The 23,511-nt window shown below is 35.7% G+C and overlaps 1 protein-coding gene across 1 annotated transcript in view; it reads right to left on the bottom strand.

The window, feature by feature from the left end:
• Nucleotides 1-359: 359 nt before the first annotated feature.
• LOC140450301 (uncharacterized) overlaps nucleotides 360-23,511 on the bottom strand; it is a 44,463-nt gene continuing 21,311 nt past the window's right edge. Inside the window, exons 4-5 of the mRNA XM_072543853.1 lie at nucleotides 6,571-6,807; nucleotides 360-896 (exon numbers count right to left, since the gene is read on the bottom strand). Of these exons, the coding sequence (XP_072399954.1) occupies nucleotides 443-896; nucleotides 6,571-6,807 (691 nt within the window). The 3' untranslated portion in view covers nucleotides 360-442. The remainder of the gene's footprint in view (nucleotides 897-6,570; nucleotides 6,808-23,511) is intronic.

Here is a 23,511-nt window from a genome sequence, read left to right as displayed (position 1 = left end):
TGCTACTATTGGCCAGAGCTTCTTCCACCGCCCAGGGTTCAATGCTGTCGAAAGCCTTTTCATAATCTACGAATGCTAAGTACAGCGGAAGGTTGTATTCATTGGTTTTCTCAATTAAGATTTTAAGCGCATGTAGATAGTCGATTGTGCTGTATCCTTTCCTGAATCCGGCCTGTTCCACTGGTTGGTAGTGTCGGTTGTTTATTATTCTTGTGAAGGTTTTATATAGTTGTGACAAAAGGGAAATAGGACGGTGGTTGTTTAGGCCATATATATATATATATATATATATATATATATATATATATATATATATATATATATATATATATATATATATATATATATATATATATATATTATTTACTCTAAATTATATAATTTTAATAGAAAATGCTTACATTGTAATAAAAAGTATTTAACATAATTTAAAATTATCTAATCAATTTACCCCATATTGCTTCTCTGCATTTTTATCGAAGTGTAAATATTGTGAGATTTCACACTGAATTCTAGGAAAGATGGGAAAATTTTTGATCAAATAAAAATTAGCTCTGTGTATAAAATTCCTTGCAGCTCTGAAAAAATCCCATTTTAACAGGTACAATAAGACAAACATAAAGTAGTAGTAATACATCCTTGAAAACCAATTCATTTCCATAAAATTGGGCTGTGGAAATTTGCAACCATTTTTTGGTTTGGTCAAGTTAAAAGTATAGTTGGCAGCGGCTTTTGCTTCTAGGTCTGGTAATATTGGTGCCCAACAATAACCAACTATTTTAGTAACCATTAAATATTCTGGGGTTCTCTTTGTCATCTCGGGATTGAACACTTGTGCCAGTAATATTTCGGATATTTTTCTTGTAGTATCTATTGGGACACTGCACACGTTGAAGCTGTAATTAAAAAAATGTATTCTTACTATGCAGATTGTCAAACATTATCTTTAATACTTTAATTTAAACTTAGAAACAAATATAGTGGAAATCACATTCAGATGGCTGTGTACAGATATAGGATAACAGCGTTGTCAATTCTATTGCTATTGTAAATTTTGGTACTTTTTTAAAATAAGAAGGGCCAAACCCAGAGTAGACTAAGATATGATTAGGTAAGTTAAAATTTTTAATAGAATATTTGTGAATGAAATAAATGGTCATAATTCCCAAAATACTTTTATACATAATAGATAATTTGTTGGTTAATGATAGTTGTTAGAAACGACTAGAAAATAAATTGGAATTTTATCAGTCCATAGAACAGGCGGGTTTTAGAAAAGGCTATGGAACAAACGATCACCTACTGGTAATAAAAAATCTTATAGAAAAATGCACTGAATATAATAAACCACTAGCTTTAATATTTGTCGACTATGAAAAGGCATTCGACACCGTAAATCAACAAAAAATGTTGGAAGCCTTGACAGAATGCCGAATTGACTATCGGTATATAAATATAATTAAACATATACACCAAAACGCAACATCCAGTGTTAGAGTGGGTGATCGTCAAACCCAGAAATTCCCGATACAACGTGGAGTACTCCAGGGGGACACCATATCGCCGAAACTGTTCACTACGCTTTTGGAATATATATGTAAAAGGGCAAAACTGACCGACAAGGGCATAAACATAAACGGAGAAAAGCTTAGCCATCTAAGGTTTGCAGATGATATTGTACTAATAGCTGATAGGATAGATGAGGCCAAAGAACTTTTAAATCAGCTCTATCTTTCCTCGCTAGAAGGGGGATTGAAAATAAATATATCTAAAACCCAGATGATGACAAATCTTGTAGTCAGCGAAGATATATGCGTAGGAACAAGATCCATAGACCAGGTAATGGCCTATAAATACGTAGGTCATGAGATTCGCATAGGAAAAGATAACCAAACCGTTGAGCTTCTCCGTCGTATAAGACTGACTTGGACAGCCTTCGGCAAGCTGAACCATATTTTCAAATCGTCTGATATACCAATATGCCTTAAAAGAAAAACGTTTAATCAGTGTGTTTTGCCAGTGTTAACTTACGGTGCCGAAACGTTGACCATGACAAGGAGAACAGTTCAAAAGATCCGTGTGTGTCAAAGGGCGATGGAGCGTGCTATGTTGGGCGTTTCATTACGAGACAAGATCCCAAATCGCCAGCTACGACAAAGAACAGGAGTGGCTGATGCAGTAGAGAGAGTAGCAACACTAAAATGGAACTGGGCAGGTCACGTGGCTCGAATGACAGACAATAGATGGACAAAGCGGATACCGGAATGAAGACCAAGAGATGATGCCTACCGAAGTAGAGGTCGTCCACCAACACGTTGGACTGACGATCTAAAACGTTGTCATAGGAATTGGATGCAAGAGGCACAAGATCGAAATAGATGGAAAATTATGAGGGAGATCTATGTCCAGCAGTGGATAAGCGAAGATTGAATGATGATGATAGTTGTTAAATTATATGAACTATTTTAATAAATTTAAGTACATTCTTCTCTTTGACGTGCCTATCCGTTACAAATGTTAGCGATCATCATGGCAATCTTTATCTTATCTGCAGCAGCGTGGAAAAGCTGCACAGATGTTGTATTGAACCAGATTCTGAGGTTCTTTAACCAAAATGTTCTTCTTCTTCCTGGACCTCGTTTTCCAAATATTTTTCCTTGCAGGATAGCTTGAAGGAGAGCATATCCGGATTCATTTGCATAATATGTCCGAAGAAATGTAACTTTCGAGATTTGATGGTGGTCAGTACCTCTTCTTATTCATTCTTCTGAGGACCTCCTCATTTGTGACTTGGTCAGTCCACGGGATCTTAAGCATTCTCCGATATAGCCACATCTCAAATGCTTCCAGTTTTCTGCACATATCTTCGTTCAAGATCCACGATTCAACACTATAAAAAAGGACAGAGAAGACGTAGCATCGCAGCATTCTTACTTTTGTATCAAGAGAGAGGTTGTGACTCTTGAAGAAGGCCCCCATCCGATTGAAGGTGGATCTAGCTTTTCCGATGCGTGCTCTAATCTCCTGGTTATTGGTCCATTCTTCATTTATGATGGGGCCGAGGTAGTTGTAGTACGTCACTCTTTCTACAGGGGATTGGTTGACGTAGAATTGACCTTCTGTTATTCTTTACTTGCTAATTATCATAAGCTTTGTCTTCTTAACGTTTATATTGAGTCCATATTATTGACTGTAATACGTGATTTTGTTCATAAGAACTAGTAGGTATTCTAAGTTGTCCGCAAATCTTATGGTGTCATCTGCATATCTGATGTTGTTTAGCCGGTAACCATTTAGTATAATACCTTTTTCAGTTTTTTAAGTACATTGTTGCCTTTAAGTAGGTATATTCACGTTGCAGTTATAATGAATGGCATTCAAATAAATTAACGTTTAACAATTCTTTGAGTAGAATCACTTACATCATATTCTAATAAACTGATAGTTCTGTTTTTACAGATTTTCCCTTAAGAATCCAAAAAGAATACATGAATGGGTTAAACAAATGCATGTTGTTGACTGGATGCCCACAAAAAATAGCAGGTTATGATCTGAACATTTAAAAAAAATGGTTTTATAAAAGTAGTAACAACCCATTTATTAGATAATGCAGTTCTAACAGTATTTGACGAGATTCCAAAATATGTACAAGTAAAGGTAAAACTTTATAACAATTAACTAAGTGAAGTTTTTTATCCATTTTTATTATAACATTTTGTTTACAATCGAAAATTTTAAGTTAAGTCTTAGATATAGTACTTTATTCATGAGCTGCTAATTACCATAATCTTTTTTCAAAAGGGTTTTCACACAATAATGAAAGGCAACAACACCGTAATCTTTTTCCAGGGTATGTGTAAACATCAACCCCTCTTTTTAAATAAAATGGCCTGGGAGATTTACAAAAGTTCTTATTTATTTACTAATTAAATTATTATATAATATTATATTAAATTATATACTAATTTTTATTTTGCTCCAAATGTTTATTATTTGTGAATAAATATTTTTTCTACAAAAGTTTTCTTGTATTTCATTATTTTGTGGAGATCCTATCGGTAGATTAAACTCTCGAGGTAAACCGCATACTATAGTAGCACCTTTTTTAATCTAGACAATTTAAATTTAACTTTAATAAAAATATTTAAGAATATTAGAAATATATGGGTAATTATAAATAGTACATTCAAGAACAGTGGTGGGCCCAATGGATCCAAGTTGCCCGGTTACGTAAGTTAAATGTGTTGCTCGGATAAGTATTAAAGTGAAGTTGTGGTTTATTCTCAATAAAAATTGTAAATTGCATTAAGACGCCATAAGAAACTTCAGCAAAGTATTAAATGCTATCGTCGCTTCAGTCTCCTAAGACGGCATCTCATATATAACAGTGAAAAGAACAGAGAACACGTTTGGCACCACATCATCATCATCAGTGGCGTTACAACTCTTCGTGAGTCTTTGCCGCGTTAACTGTTGCGTTCCATGTTTGTCGGTCCTGTGCCAGTAATCCCGATTGTCGCACTCCCATTTTCTCTAGATCTTCTTTGACTGCATCTTTCCACCTTTTTCTAGGCCGCCCTACAGACCTTCTTCCCTCTGGCTTTCCCAGAACACATTGTTTATAAGGCGATTGTCGTTACTGCGTATCACATGCCCTGCCCATCTGAGTCTATTGGCCTTTATATATCTGACTAGATTTTCTTTTCCGAATAGAGACTCTAGCTCGTTATTGTATCTGCCCCTCCATTCGTTTGTCACACTGTCTCTGCAAGGGCCATATATCATTCGAAGAATTTTACGTTCCCACACCAGCAATTTATTTATTTCTCTTTTTGTTAGCGTCCATGTTTCGCTTCCATACGCGACTGCTGGTCGTATTATGGTCTTATATATCCGGATTTTTGTATCTCGTAAAAGAAGTTTTGAGTTCATTAGATGTTGCATTCCAAAGATAGATCTGTTTCCTGCCATTATTCTCGTTTCAACTTCTCGCTCTAATTTGTTGTCATTTGTGATTGTTGCTCCTAGATATTTAAATTCTTTAACCACTTCGAAGTTGTGATCATTTATAGGCACCACATGTTAGTGTGAAATTAATAATATTTACTTTTTCATACCTGTCCCTAGTTGCGTCGGAAGGATTTGTGGAGTAAGTACGTACTATACATCAGCTTTCAACTTCTTTTGAATTGTATTGATTTACCAACAAACGACGGGACAAAACGTGCTCACCGTAAATAGACTGTTGTGCCCTATCCCAGAAATCGTTAACCATAAATATTGAGGGAAAAACGGTATTCCACGTTGCGTTGGTTCCCATCTTTATATTTTGTGTTTTTCTATTATGTATTTTTTATTTCTCTTCGTCCTTGAAGAACGCTGCTCCACGCTCTGTCAGTTCTCGGATTTAGTGGGACATTGATTTGTAGGCGTGACCATGGGTCATTGCTATTGGTAAAAATGTATTTAATTTAGTATTACCTGATCACTCATGGGAACATGTAGAAAATTAAGATTAAATTGAGCAAAAAATTACGTCTTCTTCTTCGCGCGACTAGGATTACTCCTGTTTGTCTGCCTCTTATTCTGTTTCAGTCGTTGTTGACTGTACATTATCTTTCCACCTTTTTGGTGGCCTTCCAACGGGTCTTCTGCTATACGGCTTGTTGTTTTTACAGATGTTCGCTAATCTATCTGGTCCCATTCGGTTTACTTTACATGTTCGTTCCAATTATGTCTTTTAATTAAAAATAAGATATTATTTTTCCAAATAATATCTTTGAAACCAAATGTTCGTTCCATCATTTTAGAAGAAGTGGGTGTGAATATAAAATTAATTCTATAAAAAAGAAAAAAAAGAAAAATTAATTCCAAAACTGCTTAAAAATAATGTCTCTAATCCAAATAAAATTGTTAGCGAATTAAATGTTTAAATAAACCAACACCTTGTGACAAACAGAAACCAAATCTATTTTACAACGCCTTTTTCATGGCATTGAGTTCATTTACTGATATATTTTGGCTAAGTTCGAGTATATGTTGTCTCAGTTGCTCCAAGTTGGTGGCTCGCTCGAATTCATGCATGTACAACTTGGTCTTTAGCATCTTTCAAAAATAAACATCTATTAAAGCTAAGTTGAGTGAGCGAGGAGCCATTTTATTGTACCTTTTGTACTAATAACTTGTTCACAAAAAAATAAAGCTAAATAGTCTTTAGCTGCCAGTGCAATACGTGAAGGACAGCAGTCGTCTTGTTTAAACAAATTTTCTTTTTCATGTTAATTTTAAGATTTTAAGACAAAACTTAAGTAAGGATAAGATGAGTGATTTTAGATATTTTTTGGTTATTTTTTATACCTTTTTGCACTCTTTAAAAACACTAGGAATTTCCCAGCAAACTATTAAAAAATCAAATAATAAAAATGACATATACCCGACAAACAAGAAATGCTATCCTAATAATAAGGCAGATTCTATAAATTGCTATAGAAAGTCTGTCATTCAGGCTGAATTTTAACAGACAAAGCTATATATTAATACATTTTTTCCAGTCAAACAGATGTTTCTTACCGTTCCTCGATTCCTATTAAAAAGCCGATCACCCTCCAATAATGATGAAATCCCCGCCATTCTTCTTCTGACACGTTATGTATACCAGCCATCTCGCCTCTTACCAAATTAAATCCAGCAATAAACCATTGTCCAAGCACCATTTCTTTTTGGGTTAAAGCATTAAAACCCTGTTTTATACTGCCTTTACTAACGGCGTTGTGCCTGAGTTTCGTCTTGGTTATTGCTTTCCATTCTCTGTAATTCAAATAGTTATTATATACTGACATCACAATCAAGGTTATAAAAAAAGTGATACTACATTCTACAAAGAAAATTGAATTTAGTAACTACAATATATTTTAAACTCATTCTATTTCTAAGCGTATTCTATTAGTGGAATATTGGAATTTGCTCTAATTGGGCAAAATACTAATCCCTAGTAACACACGACGTCCTATGGACGTCCAATATACGTCCAGTTTTGGTCCGGTTGGACGTACGAAGTGGGACGTACTTTGGGTGGACTAAATATGGACGTTCTCTGGACGTCCATACTCGGACGTTCCCTGGACGTCCGAACTCGGACGTTTTCTGGACGTTCGACATTTACCAATTATGGGATTAAATGACAAATATTTCAATAGAATAATAAATTATTTACGTTAATAAAATAATTAAAAGCGAAAAGGTTAAATAATGATTAATTAATTAAAAATTGTATAGTTTAATATATCCAAAACATGTTTTTGTTTTTAGGTAAATTGTAAAAATCTTATATTTCTAGATAATTCGTTACAAATTGTTTTATTATTCTAGTTTTCACGATGTTATATGTTTGCTAATTCTAATGAGTAAAAATATGATTTTTATCAACAAAATGAATCTTGAAATCATCTTTGAAAATATGAACAAGTGGTTGTATATACTCTAGCTGGGCAAAGTAATGAATGGTGATTATATTTTATATTAATATTATTAATTGTCATTGTCATGTCATACCTATTTAAACAAATGGCACAGTTTAATTATAATATTATTAATGCTTAAAAGAATTCTATTTAAGCAGTATAAAGTGCAAATGGTGTGAATTAGCAACCTTTTTTGATGCTTGTTTTGGTTATAGCATTGGTGTATCGTTAAAGGTTTGGTACCATTTGTTAGGTTACTTCCAAGTTTGGTTTTTATTTTATTACAAAAAGGTAAGTGTAATTTTTTCTAAAATTAGTTATGTTTAAAAGACAACGATTTGTTTCTAAGCGTCATCAACAGAGAATGGGTACGAAAAACGTAGATAATATTGTTGAAATTATTAATAGCCCCGATATTCCATCTCCTTCAAACCTTTCTTCGGAATCCTTAACTGATCATTTTGATGAGAGTTTCAGTTCAAATAGTTCAGGTTACAATACTTCCGATTTAACTTTTTATTAACATGTTAAGTACCTAAAATAGTCCAAATTACCACGTGGACGACCATTCTGGTGATCATTTACAAAGCTCTTCTTTCAATGAAACTGAAGAAGGGTCTAAATATGGTTGTAACGAGAATTCTGGAGAACCTTATCGAGATGTTTTTAATTTTTCCAATAAGTTATGCAACTGGACTTTGTCCTTTAATACTAGGTGATTTATTAAAAATTCATAAAGAAGTTCCTGATCTTTCTCATTGGCCTTCAGATGCTAGAACCCTTCTTGCTTCACCCAGAGAACAAATACTCTGATCCACATTATTCAAATTTCAAAGGTATTTTTATCTTGGCAAAAAAACAATGTTATATTTGTGTAAATTTTGATGAAATCCCACTAAAAAAGAGTTTTAGTAGTCATTTTTATCCTAGTTTGTGCAATTTGGTTATATATCCTAAAATTGTAGGTTTAATAGGCATTTACCATGGTTATGAGAAGCCAAAATTTGCAAACGAATGTTTGATTGATTTTGTAACAGAGGCTGTTTTTTTATTAGATAGTTTAAGCTAAAATAATTAAGCATGGATGATCAAGTTTGTCGGGTAGTTAGATTACTATTACATGTTGATTTATATTTTAGGATAATGAGCTTTCCAAAATTGATGAGACGAATTTGTTAGGAGAAGCCATAAGAAGCTGATCATTAAAATGCAAGGAAAATATAGTTGGCTAGTGAAAAATCAATATAAAGCTTTTGAAGACACACATATAGCTCTGATTTTAAAAGGTTTGTACCTTGTAAACATAAATCAATTTAAGGTACATTTAAGAATTTACACTATCGCTTAAGTGGCCACATATAGCCGATGAAGCATATCGTTAACTGTGTCTTATATGTAATTTAGATGGCAAAATTTACCAACTCACAAATGTTCAGGTCTGGCTATGAGATTGCTTTAAGAACTACAGCTAGCTATATGAGATGAAGGTTTGTTGTTGGCCTTATATTTTATTTATACACTGTTATTTTTGTTTTTTAAGTATCAAAGTGTAATTACTGCTCATTTAGTCATTAGAAATAAATACCAATGGTTGGGTTGGTACTCTTCTAGTTCAGGTGAGATTTATTAAAACCACAGCACTCGAAATTCATGTGTTTAATTTTACGCCTTTGAATGATGATTGATTCACAATAAGCAAAGTATAATGAACTACATCTGAAATTAGTTTGTGCAATTTATGAATGTACATTAATTTTGTTTTCAGATGCTACTTGGAAAAACTCCAAAACCAGTGTTGCCATGGGGAAGGCAATTGAAACTTGATAATGAAATATTTGAGGAGATCTAAATAGAGGGCAGATAAAATTTAATTTGCATGTTGTATTAGCAAATATGATAATTTTGTAAGGGTTAAATTGTGTGGTTGGTGAACAGAAAGGGACAGTCAGTTTTTGAGACATGTTTATTTATTAAAAATAGGTACCTAAAAATTTATCTACTGCTGAAATAAAATAGACAAAGTTCCATATTAAGTATTGATCTTTTTCATACTTATGATTTCAACTTTAAAACTCAACAATTGACTTGTCTGATTTTAATTGCCTACCACACAATTGTAAGGGAAATTAGAATGGGAAAGGATAAGGGAAGTTGAATGGTTCTGTTTTTAGTGAGCCACAGTTTTAACGATTTTGCCAATTTCTTTAGCAGTACTAGCAATCCTTCTTTCTCCTGTGTAGACAAGTGTAGTCAAAGATCTCATATCAATCACAGCCATATTCACTCTTTAACTATTAAAATTTGTGACATTCTAGCATGCTTACAGTGTCTTAATACCAATAAAGGTATGGGTCTAGACGGAATATCTTAACTAATTATTAAGAAGTTGTTCATTCTTTTTATGTAGGCCTCTATGGCTTATTTTTAATATATCTCTGACTGAGGGTCACTTTTATCACAATTTATTTATTGATTTTATTCTTAACTCTGTTAAGGACTTAACACTGAAAAATCTCCGACAATGGTTTGGGATGACCTCAGCGGAGCTGTTTCGCAGAGCAGTCAACAAAACCATGATAGCCTTGATGATCGCCAACATCCGGACCGGATAAGGCACTGAAGAAGAAGATCCTTAACTCATTGATTTTAATTATCGTTCCATTATAATTCCTTCTGCTATTCCTAAAATTTTTGAGGCTTTACTGATTGATTTTTTGACAGTAAATTGAAGAATCAGCTTCATAGTGGTCAGCATGGTTTACTGTCTAGTCGTTCAACTTCTACTAATTTACACTGTTTATGTTATAATTGCATTAAAAAACATTTATTGTTACGTTCCAAATTTAAAGTAGAAAGTCCCACCTCTATTTTATCAAAATTTAAATAATTCAGGACGTGTAAGAGCGGTTGCCTATAATATATTATAAGCAAGGGGGCGAAAATAAAATTAGTAATTTTCAAATAGGGGTAATGTCTGGCAAATTGTGCTGAAGTTAAGGGAACACGTCCTCTTTTTTGTGAAGAAACTAATTTAGATCGTTCTTTCTAGAGTTATCTTGGAAGAATTGGGATCATAAAATTGAAATTTTTGAATCTCGGTATTATTCGGTGACCTCCGTGTGTCAAGTTGTCAAGTGTTCGGAAAGACGACGGAAAGAAAGTGATTCCAGGTTTGAGAGTGTTACTGAAAGGTTGGGCTAGATTAAAAACGGCATTTTTGTTTTTTTGCTTTTGCTGCTGTTCCATGTGGGATCTGGACTAGTCCGAACCGTGTGGATATTCAAGGGGATTTGCTGCCTTCGTGGAAGGGTTTTTTTTGGAATATCCACAATTTCGCTAAAAAAAGCGGATCTACAGTACACGTGAATACCGGGAGTCGTATTTAGATCAAGAAATTAGCCTTAATCACGAGTCCAAATAGCCGGCTACGCTTCGGTCCAATTTGGGATATTTCAAACCCCTAATCTGGCTAAGAAGGGGTTGGTTGGTTGGTTTGTTTGTTTTTTTCTGCTTCTTCTTCTTCGTATTTTTCCATCTGGCTGTAATTTTCAACTTTTCAACATTGTCACACAAGTCTATGTACATCGGCAATCGTATGGGATTTTGGATTGAAGACACGCTGAACTATAACTGGAATTCCACGCGGTGAAGTATATGAAAATTCGAGGTATGGATCGATAATTAATTTTTCACGGAAGATTTAAGCGCCGTCTAATTTGGTTTGCGGAATACAATAGTTTTTTTAAAGATTATTTGCTGTTAGTTTTTATTTTCATATTTACAAATACTTTACAGATTTTTTTTTAAGATAATTTGCGGTTTATTTTATTAATTCAATATTTACACATACCTATCTTAATTTTGTAAACTGCGTCTAAGGGGGGTTATATATTTGAGATTTATTTTTTTATATTATTTTCTGCGCACGCACTTGAGCTCACGTGGTGTCCTATTTGCGTTAATTATTTTTTTTGGTTGGTATTGAACCGCACACCCCTTAGCGTCCGGTACTTTTGATACGTCTTACCTTTCATTTGTTCTGTTAAATAGAAATAACTTATGAATTTTTGTTAGGCAAGTAGAAGCCGCATTTTTATATTATTTTTTATTAAGCCTATGGTAAAGTTAAATAATATTGTAATATGTATGTATTTATTTTCAACTATCTTGGGAATCTATTTATTAAAATTGACTAAATTCTAATCTGACAATTTCATTTATTTTTTATTTATTCAGGTTGTATACTGTTACTTAGTATTTTAGTAGTAAACCTATTGGTAAGTTGGTGGTTTATTGAATAGCAACGTAGGGAAGGCTGTGGGCCAATTTACCTGGGCCCCCTGATATAACTCGGATTTTTTTTGTTTTGTGGACCGCACGACCATCTCCACTGTTTTGTCTAGCCGCGAGCCATTCCCAGACTGTCACCGTATAGTACTTTTCTTTCCGGGTGTACGTCTGATTTATATTTGGTATATTTTGTAATTTTTTTATATAGATTCGGTTTTGTACGCCACATATTTTGGCGCCCAACGTGGGGCCCTTAATTAATTAACCGTTTTTTTGTCAACCCCTTGTGTAGATTCCTTTTAATTAGTTAACCTAACGTGTTTGGGCTTTAATTGACTAACTTTGATTTATTTACTTTACCACTGGTTTTGCACTTAGTAGTAGTCTTAGAACTTCGTGTTTAGTGGAAGTGTATGCCAAGAAGTGCTTACTAGTTTTTTTTTTGTGTGACGTGAAGTTGGAAGAAGCCAAAAATGGAACTTAAAAGAAGATACTTTGAAGTGGTGTTGTGGAACTTAGAAGAATTATGGATATATTAGGACTTTGAAATATTTCTATTTCAGTTGGAGTTCAAATTTATTTTTTTGACGAAGTTGGACTTCGAAATTCTACATTGTGGTTTAACTTAGTTATGTTAGGGAATGTAAAATCTTTTTTTGAGATTATGTTGTGACTTGTAATTTGTTCTGAAACAATGAAATTTGAAAATCTTTTGTGAAATTTTATAGATTGAATAAAGCGACTATTACTTTTATTTTGCTTTTGGTTTGCTCCCATTAATAAAGTAAACTGTACCTGTGTGTTAATATTTTTACTTATATCTTGATTTTGTTTGAATATTTGCTCCTTTCGGTTGATACATTTTTTTTTAAATTTTGAACTTTGGCAAGATGGTGCGAAAACTTGTACCCAACTACTTAAGGAAAGAGGAACTGGAATATGAACTCAAAATTCGTGGAGTGTCTACTGGCACTGTTGAGTCTATGAGGTCTAGTCTGTCTGATGCACTTAGTCGTGAGGCAGCAAATGAAAGCTTTAGATATCCTGAGCACCCATTCACCTTTTCACAGGATAAAACTGCAATCGAGACTAACTTGCGGAGCTGAATACGGCTGTTGGAAAGTTTGCCGGAACTCCTACTTGTGCTGAGTCCTTGAGATTGCGGACACAGATTAACCATGTCTTGGGGAGAATTGATCTTATGGTATTGCCAACAGGTGACGATGCAGACGCAGCCCAGGTTGTTAAGTCAGACTTTCTTGCTGAGATTTTGAAGTTGTCACAGGATTTACATGATAAGCAGCATCCAATCGGATCTGGTTCGGTACCAGTAGCGCTCGATGTGATTTCGGTTTTAAATCAGTCTTTTCAGGCAGGGGTAGGACAAGTTCATGCTTCTTCTCCTGGAGCGATGTCACAAGCTGGTAATAATGTTTTTCAGGGTCTGTCTCTAGTTTTTCTTCTGGGATGATACTTCCTCATAAATGGGGAATAGAAAAGTTTTCAGGTTCTGCTAGGGGTATGTCTATTTCTGCATTTTTTGAGATGGTGAATGAATTGAGTCTCGCTCGTCATGTACCAGATAGTATACTTTTGGAATCAGGTATAGATTTATTTTCGATAAGGCCTATCAGTTTTATAAAGATGTTCGTCTACGTGTAGGGAGTTGGGCTGAATTAGTTGAAGAGTTTCGTAGGGAGTACCTGTCAGCTCACCATGGGGAAGCGCTTTTTGAAGAGCTTCGGAGGAGAACTCAGCATTCGTCTGAGACTATTGGAGTTTACTTGGCAATAATGAATAGTTACTTTAATCGCTTGCGTTGTCATGTTCCAGAGGAAGTTAAATTGTCTATAGTTATTAGGAATTTGCATCCGTTCTATCAAGATAGATTACGTGATCCTTTGCCAGCTACCTTGGAGGAACTTCGTGTTCTATGTCGCAGTATGGAGAAAGACGTGATTGTATTAGGAACTATGTTGAACCGAATAGTAGGAAAATGAATACTTTGGAAAAGGACCTAGCTTATATCAGTGTGGATGCTGAAAGTTGTAGTAGTGTTAGTGAGGGTCCTGTTGCTTCATCCGAATCGGAGTCCGCTAGAGGAAAGTTTAGGACTTTAATCTGTTATCGTTGTAATCAGTCAGGCCATAAGGCAGTAGGGTGTCTAATGAAGAAGGAGGCTGTTCACTGTTTTAAGTGTAAGAAAGAAGGGTTTACAGTCAGAACTTGTCCTTCGTGTAATTCGGGAAACGGAAGGAAGCGCACCTAACTGTCGAAGAGGTGTTGCCGACGTTGACTCGACCAACCTACGTCCTATTTTAGACTTTATTTTACATCATTCCGAAGGAGATGAACGTCCATATTTGAAAGTTAAAGTCTTAGGAAAGGAAATTTTGGGATTATTGGATTCTGGTGCTTCAAAGACCATTGTAGGAAGAACTGGTTGGAAATTTTTACAAAACTTGGGTTTAGAGTTGGATACTTCGAAGAGACCGTTTGTAGAGTGGCGAATGGTCAGATGTGTGAATCGTTGGGGAATGTTTAGTACCTTTCATGGTTAGGGATCGCTTGCGTGTCTTGCCAGTATTAGTTATTTTGGACGTACCGCACATTCTGATTTTAGGATCTGATTTTTGGCGTGTTATGGGTATCGTTCCAGATTTGAGGCATAACGAATGGTATTTTTCGGACGCTCCAGCAATGGTAGGTTCAGTGGATCATCTCCGAGGTCAAACTATTTTGACCGATGCAGAGAAGTCGCAATTGGATGAAGTTATTAATAGAAGTCGTGAACTAATGGGCACTTCTCTTGGTTGTACTGATGTCACTGAGCATGTGATTGCTTTGTAAATCTGCACCCATAAAACAACGTTACTATCCTGTATCCCCAGTAATCCAAAGCCATATTGATAAAGAGCTAGAAGATATGTTGGCGAAAGGAGTAGTGGAGCGATCGAATAGTGCTTGGTCGTCCCCGATTCTCTTGGTGAAAAAAAGGTTCCAGAAGGTGAAGAACCAAAATGGAGGTTCTGCGTAGACTATCGAAAGCTTAATGCCGTAACAGAGAGGGATGGCTACCCATTACCGTACATCTCTAATATTTTAAATAAATTAAAGAACGCGCATTATCTTTCCACCATAGACATTAAGTCGGCGTATTGGCAGGTACCTGTTGCTAAGGCTTCCAGGCCTTATACTGCTTTTACGGTTCCTGGTCGAGGTCTTTTTCAGTTTTGCAGAATGCCTTTTGGATTACATAATGCCCCGGCTACATGGCAGAGGTTGATAGATCGTGTCCTCGGTCCGGAGTTGGAACCCTATGTTTTACTTACTTGGATGACGTGGTCATCGTGACAAAGTCTATTGAAGAACATGTAAGGATCTTAGAGGAAGTCTTTAGACGCTTGAGAGAAGCTAAGTTAACCGTTAGCTGGGATAAATGTCAATTTTGTAGACCGGAACTAAAGTATTTGGGTCATGTGTTGATAGGAATGGACTACATGTTGATGGTGATAAGGTCAAGGCTATGCTACGTATCCCAACACCCACATCCGTCAAGGAAGTTCGTAGCATCATAGGCACATTTTCCTGGTATCGAAGATTTATTCCTTCCTTTGCGACACTACTAGCTCCAATTACAGCGATATTGAAGAAAGGAAGAAAATTCAATTGGACCCCGAGTTGTGAAGAATCTTTTCAGAAAATAAAAGAATGTCTAGTTTCTGCTCCGATACTTAATTGTCCTGACTACAATTTGCCTTTTGTTGTCCAATGTGATGCCTCAGGATATGGAGTGGGCGCCGTGTTATTGCAGCCAGGCCCGGATGGTGACGAAGTAATTAGTTTCCTGAGCAGATCACTAACGCGTCAAGAAAGGAATTTTTCCACGACGGAACGGGAATGTTTAGCTGTGTTATGGGCAGTCGAAAACTGCGTCCTTATTTGGAGGGTGTTCCGTTTACGGTCGTGACTGATCACGCATCCCTCGTATGGCTTCAAAATTTGAAGGATCCTACTGGAAGATTAGCTCGATGGGCGGTAAGATTGCAACAATATGACTTTAAGATTGTGCATCGGAAAGGAAAAGAACATGTTGTCCCCGATTTGTTATCTCGGTCAGTTCCCGTGCTTGATATGGTTGAAGAGGTTGTACCGCTTCCTAGTGGTGATAGTTGGTATGATAAACTTTGTAGAAAATCGAGTCTAATCCCTTGAAGTATCCTCAGTGGAGAATGTCTGGTGGCAAACTTTATAAATACATCCGTCCCAGTCATGGATTTTTGGTCGAGGAAGTGGACAATTGGAAGGAAGTCGTTCCTAAGGGTCAACGATTGGAAGTGCTGAAGTTGTGTCATGATAGTCCTTTAGCAGGTCATATGGGATCCTGAAACTTATAAGCGTATTAACGAGAAGTATTTTTGGCCGAAACTGCGGAGTGATGTATCTCGTTACGTTGGACGTTGCTCACTGTGTGCCATGCATAAGGTGGAACAAGGTAAGCCCAAAGGCTTTATGACTCCTCAACCTAAAGCTACTCAACCATGGGAGATAGTAGCAACCGATCTTATGGGACCTTTCCCAAGATCAACTCAAGGCTATAAGTTTATCTTAGTGGTAATGGATGTGTTTAGTAAATTTTCTTGGTATTTTCCGTTGCGATCCTCAAAAGCCGTGCATGTCGTTAAGAAATAGAAGAAGAAGTTTTTCTCGTATTTGGAGTTCCACGTCTGTTACTATGTGATAATGGTGTCCAGTATACTTCGGGTATTTTCAAGAAAATGATGGAAACCTATGGTGTCTCAGTTCGTTATAATGCGTTGTATCATCCACAGTGCAATCCATCTGAACGCTATAACCGAACCCTTAAAACAATGATGGCAACTTATATAGCTGACAACCATAGGAAGTGGGATGAAAATTTGGCCAAACTAGCATGTGCTACGCGCACTGCATACCACGAGTCGACTGGTCAAGATCCCTACTTCATAAATTTCGGTCGGAAGATGGTAGTGGATGGACGAGATTTTTCCCGAAAGGACAAACTCGGAGACCCGGAGGACGAAGTAGCTAAAATGGGATATAATCGATCGCGTGGACTCCAGGAATTATTTGTTGATGTTAGAAAACGTTTAGATAAAGCTTCGGCTAAGTGTGAGAAGACCTATAATCTACGGAGACGTCCAGAGGAATTTCAGCCCCATCAGTCAGTATGGCGGAGAAATTTTGTGTTGTCAGATGCCGCTAAATATTTCACGAAAAGTTAGCTCCTAGATGGATAGGGACCCTACTTCGTGAAGAAGAAAGTTTCCCCCTGGACATATAGTTTAGAGGATGAAAATGGCAAGGATCAAGGTATTTGGAATATTAAGGATTTAAGGATTAGTAACCCGACTGGTGATCCCGATAGGATTTAGGTCGGAGTAGAACGGACTAGCAAAAGTTTTGTCTAGTCTAAGTAAATTTAGTTAGTCTTTGAAATTGGTTGTATTTATTTTTTTTGTTGTGTCCGTGAAGGATGACTGAGTGTTGGCTATGATCTGTTCTTAGGATGTATTTGGATGGTCAACCGATTCGTTTTTTTTTGTGTTAGGTAGCCAATACGAAGTCGTAGGGTTGCGGTAGCCTTAATTTCTTTTGATTTATGAATTGAATGTCACTTAGGTTTGGTCAGAAATATGTTGTCTTCGATGATATGGCGTTGGGATTTGTTTTGATGTTAGTAAGCCATTCTATTTAATTGGGATTTTTTCGAAGCCACATAATTATGTTTTGGTGAATCTTGTTGGATAATAGCTTAGTTTTGGATGATTCACTAAATTTCGATTCACTAAATTTCGTTGTATACGGATTTAAATTCTGAAAGACCTATCTCATTTTTATTTTAATGAACAATTGGAATTACACTACTGTTTCGGTAGATGTTCCTCGCAGTATCAGTAAGAGTGGAATGGTGGAGAGTTTCTTATGGACTCATGTTATGCGAGGTATAGTGAAGTACTAGCGATGCCCCAGAGCTGGGAGGTCGCGAATAAGGGCAACATCCAGTAACCGACCAAATCAGTGTTGTCAGATTGACGTTGGAATTTGAAACTATTCTACTTGATCTCATACGATGAGAGATGACTGTTGTGTGGAAGTGGAGTAAGTGTTGTAAGTAAGTTGTTGCTTTGTGCGTGTGGTTTGAGATTGGTATGTCTTTCGTTGTCCAAGTACTTGCGCATGGTGAAGACGGTGTGGATGATGATTGTGTTGTGGACTTCGCTCGGAGTTTAGGTAGTGCGTCGCTAGCGCGAGGGAAAATTTTCTTCGTCTAGTTTTTCCTCGTAAATTTTCCTCTGGGAAAGGGAGGTGTTGTTACGTTCCAAATTTAAAGTAGAAAGTCCCACCTCTATTTTATCAAAATTTAAATAATTCAGGACGTGTAAGAGCGGTTGCCTATAATATATTATAAGCAAGGGGGCGAAAATAAAATTAGTAATTTTCAAATAGGGGTAATGTCTGGCAAATTGTGCTGAAGTTAAGGGAACACGTCCTCTTTTTTGTGAAGAAACTAATTTAGATCGTTCTTTCTAGAGTTATCTTGGAAGAATTGGGATCATAAAATTGAAATTTTTGAATCTCGGTATTATTCGGTGACCTCCGTGTGTCAAGTTGTCAAGTGTTCGGAAAGACGACGGAAAGAAAGTGATTCCAGGTTTGAGAGTGTTACTGAAAGGTTGGGCTAGATTAAAAACGGCATTTTTGTTTTTTTGCTTTTGCTGCTGTTCCATGTGGGATCTGGACTAGTCCGAACCGTGTGGATATTCAAGGGGATTTGCTGCCTTCGTGGAAGGGTTTTTTTTGGAATATCCACAATTTCGCTAAAAAAAGCGGATCTACAGTACACGTGAATACCGGGAGTCGTATTTAGATCAAGAAATTAGCCTTAATCACGAGTCCAAATAGCCGGCTACGCTTCGGTCCAATTTGGGATATTTCAAACCCCTAATCTGGCTAAGAAGGGGTTGGTTGGTTGGTTTGTTTGTTTTTTTCTGCTTCTTCTTCTTCGTATTTTTCCATCTGGCTGTAATTTTCAACTTTTCAACATTGTCACACAAGTCTATGTACATCGGCAATCGTATGGGATTTTGGATTGAAGACACGCTGAACTATAACTGGAATTCCACGCGGTGAAGTATATGAAAATTCGAGGTATGGATCGATAATTAATTTTTCAACGGAAGATTTAAGCGCCGTCTAATTTGGTTTGCGGAATACAATAGTTTTTTTTAAAGATTATTTGCTGTTAGTTTTTATTTTCATATTTACAAATACTTTACAGATTTTTTTTTAAGATAATTTGCGGTTTATTTTATTAATTCAATATTTACACATACCTATCTTAATTTTGTAAACTGCGTCTAAGGGGGGTTATATATTTGAGATTTATTTTTTTATATTATTTTCTGCGCACGCACTTGAGCTCACGTGGTGTCCTATTTGCGTTAATTATTTTTTTTTGGTTGGTATTGAACCGCACACCCCTTAGCGTCCGGTACTTTTGATACGTCTTACCTTTCATTTTGTTCTGTTAAATAGAAATAACTTATGAATTTTTGTTAGGCAAGTAGAAGCCGCATTTTTATATTATTTTTTTATTAAGCCTATGGTAAAGTTAAATAATATTGTAATATGTATGTATTTATTTTCAACTATCTTGGGAATCTATTTATTAAAATTGACTAAATTCTAATCTGACAATTTCATTTATTTTTTTATTTATTCAGGTTGTATACTGTTACTTAGTATTTTAGTAGTAAACCTATTGGTAAGTTGGTGGTTTATTGAATAGCAACGTAGGGAAGGCTGTGGGCCAATTTACCTGGCGCCCCTGATATAACTTCGGATTTTTTTTGTTTTGTGGACCGCACGACCATCTCCACTGTTTTGTCTAGCCGCGAGCCATTCCCAGACTGTCACCGTATAGTACTTTTCTTTCCGGGTGTACGTCTGATTTATATTTGGTACATTTTGTAATTTTTTTATATAGATTCGGTTTTGTACGCCACATTATGTCGATTAGATTTATACTACTTGTCTACAAGCATCTACTGTTTTTCTAAATTATGTAGACCATATTCTTATTCTGGTATAATCAATTTCTTGAATCTGGATTCTCTTACCCGAAGAGTTACCTTTCAATCTTTATTTTTAAGATTTTTTATAAAATAATCAATCTTCTGAATTGCTTCACCTAGTTTTCATATTCCTCCTCATTCACTGCGTTAGAATTCACATTTCCATGTTCTTTACCGCAGAACTAATTACGGTTCAAGTATAGGTATGGTCTGAATCTTCTGTATCAATAGCTTTAGGTACTATTTGAAGCACTAAATGATTCTTCTTCTCATTGCGCCGTCTCCTTTCGAAGGTTGGCGATCCAAATGGCAATTGTAGTTTTGGAAACTGCTGCGCGAAAGATCTCTGCGGATGAGCGGTCGAACCATCTCCTCAGGTCTTTCAGCCACGAGTTCTGGCGTCTTCCTACTGATCTTTTGCTCTGTACTTTTCCTTCCAGTATAACTTGAAGTAATTCATATCTTTCGCCTCTCAGCACATGACCCAAGTATTGCATTTTCCTCTCTTTGATTATTCTTAGTAATTCTTTTTGTTTACACATGCGACGAAGTACCTCAACATTAGTAACTAGTTAGCTAAAGTAAGCTAAATGATACTTTTTACAAATGTGTACTTATTTATTTTATTCATGTATATTTTATTTTTATCTGTAATTTTGTGTATATTTCTATAATGTTGCATTTTTGTATAATTTTGACAGTGAATTTGTTCCATTTCATTCCATTTGTTATTAATAAATAAATATAGATATATGTAATAATAAATGTAAGGTCCTTTAAACATGTGTATGTTTTATTACTCAAAATGATTTTATACTCCTATAATGTTGCATTTTTGTATAATTTTGACAGTGGATTTGTCCCGTTTGTTAATAATAAATAAATATAAATAAATGTAATAATAAATGTAAGTTCCATTAAACATTTACGTTTTATTTCCCAAAATACATTCCTAATATGCACAGGATGACGCCACGTTTAGTACTTTATACAATGGCGTTGACGTCTAATTTACATCCTCAGCGCTAAAATAGAAGTCCGAAAACATCACAAAAGTCCATCCAGTAAGTCCTCCGGACGTATTATGGACGTTCGATTAAGGTCCAATTAACGCCCGGTACGTCCATTTTACGTCCGCTCGGAACGTAAAATGGACGTCCATAGGACGTTCGGCGCAGCGACATTGGGACCAATATAGGACGTTAAATGGACGTACTTGGGACCAAAGCGGACGTTCGAGGGACGTCCTTAAAGTCCGTGAGGGACGTACTATGGACGTCCATTGGACGTACGTGTGCTATTATGGATGTACATACTAGTGACATAGAAATTCGAACACCCTATCTAAATTATTTTATTTTATAAAAGTTGGAAGCTTATTTTGGCAAAAACAATAAATAATTAGAATTTCAGCAATACCGGTTTTCGTTTTTTATTCATTATTTATTTTCTGTTTTTTTATTTACTAACCACTAAAAATTTTAACTCTTAAGTTTAGCACCGAGGCTTGTCATTGTTTCTTTGAACGGTATTAGTTTTTACGATTGGTAGGTTGCTAACCTTACCTTACCAATCACCCTCCACATTTTATCCAGCGGTAGAGCCTCGATTCACCCCGGAAAATAGGGCAAAGAAGGCGTAGCGTTACTAATACACCAAAGATAACAAAATCAGATCAAAGAGTATCAATACGTATTAGAAAAATTGTAACAAAAAAAATAAGAATGTAGAAGGAAGACCTGAATATCATCAGATTCTATCGAGAGAATAACAAACACTAAACAACACAGGAAACATTTTATGACGAATTTCAACAAGTAGTAGACCACATCAGAGAAAGATGTTAATAATGAGGGATACCGCTCGAATAGGCAACCAAGTAATACCCGGAATTAACCTTTGTGTCTATACCCAGGTACCTGGGTATCCTTGGTAATTGTTTTATCTCAATCATTGACGATAGTATAAATATTTTTATTCGAGCTTCTAGTTATTCCTAAAATTATTTAGAACGAAGAGATTTATAATAAAAACCAAAGAAAAAAATGAATATAATATATTAAAATTACCTTTCAAAGTTTTTACACCATTACGTCCACACTCGTGGCACCCGGGTAACACTAATGTTTAGTAAATTATGAAGCTCTGTCTAGTTTTTTTTTATAATAAAAGTGATATGGAAACGTAAATAAAAGTTACATTTTAAACACATTGTCCACACTTACTTATATTTACTGAGTGTTCGTTACATAGTTGACGATTACAAACATTACATGATTTTCGTGTCTTTCTTAGCCGCTTTTTCGCTAAAGACATACAAATGTAGCAGTTTTCAACAATTTTGAGGCGTCCAGTGGAATATCGAAGAGGTAATGACTCTGCAGTATTAATTGAATCTGTAGGTAGAGGTTTTCCTAACATACACTCAATTCCTGACCTTGATGAAAAATTTCGGTATACATTTGGTACTTTAGATCTAGCAGAAATTGCAGGCATCACTAGTTGTTTCCCTAAGTCTTGTAGAAAAATTCTACGCTTACTGGTTTCAGTAGAACTTTGTGGATTATTCTCTGTATAAATTATATAGGTTGCTATGCAAGCTACGTCTAGGATATTGTAAAGGGAGGCTACTGGCCAACGCAAAGTTCTGCGTTTAGTGGAATAATGAGAAACCATTTTGTCCATGTTGTCTACGCCTCCTTTAGTTGTATTATAGAAGAATTATTTCAGGTTTATTTTTTGGGCCACTTACATTATCGTTGTCATGCATTGTTGACAGCAAGATAACGCTTTTTTTCTTTTTTGGTACATATGAACAAATAGTAACACGATCTGCACTGAATCCGTGTAATGACGATTCAGGCTCACGCTCTGGCGAAGGCAGCATTTCTTGTGGAATATATGGTTTGTTTCTTTTCAAAGTACCAACTAATGATAAATTCCAAGACAACAGTAGACGGGCTAGTGGAAGAGTTGTGAAAAAATTATCCATTGTTATGCTTCGTCCAGAATTTTTGTATCGGTAACACAAATCTTTTACTACGCGTTCACCTTGATTAGTTTAACGTCCAGTCGACTTTTTTCCAGTATAAATTTGTCCAGTAAGTGGATACGAATTATTGGCGTCACAAACCCACCAAACCTTGATGCCATACTTGGTAGGTTTTGCTGGCATATATTGCGTGAAACGTGTCCTACCTCTAAAAGGAAATAACTGTTCATCCACAGTAAGAGAATCCGACGGTACATAGTTACGACGTAAATTATCATTTAGAAGATAGAATATATCTGTAATAGCTGCAGCTTTATCATTTTGCAAACGTTCTGCACATATTTTGTCATTGTCAAACCGTAAGAATCTGTTGTTGCTCCAAACGCGATTTATGCCCATACTTGCTCGGTACAAAGGATGAGAGTCTGTTTTCCATAAATCTTTCGAGTGCTCTGAATTTGAATGCCGTACTCCTGCTGTAATAAGAATACCTAAGTATTCATTATACTCTAATCGAAAGAGTTTTAGTAGAACGTACTGGACCCGTTTTTTCACGCAAAAGGTTACGTTTCAGTGTTCGACTTGCAGTAAACGGTTTTCGTTGCCAAATCGTTTTATCTTTTGCAACCAGAACATCACTTTGGGAAGAACT

The sequence above is a fragment of the Diabrotica undecimpunctata genome, chromosome 9 (genome assembly GCF_040954645.1).
Source record: "Diabrotica undecimpunctata isolate CICGRU chromosome 9, icDiaUnde3, whole genome shotgun sequence".
NCBI lineage: Eukaryota > Metazoa > Arthropoda > Insecta > Coleoptera > Chrysomelidae > Diabrotica > Diabrotica undecimpunctata.
The sequence above is the reverse complement of the archived record's forward strand: the minus strand, read 5'-3'. Positions and strand labels throughout refer to the sequence as shown.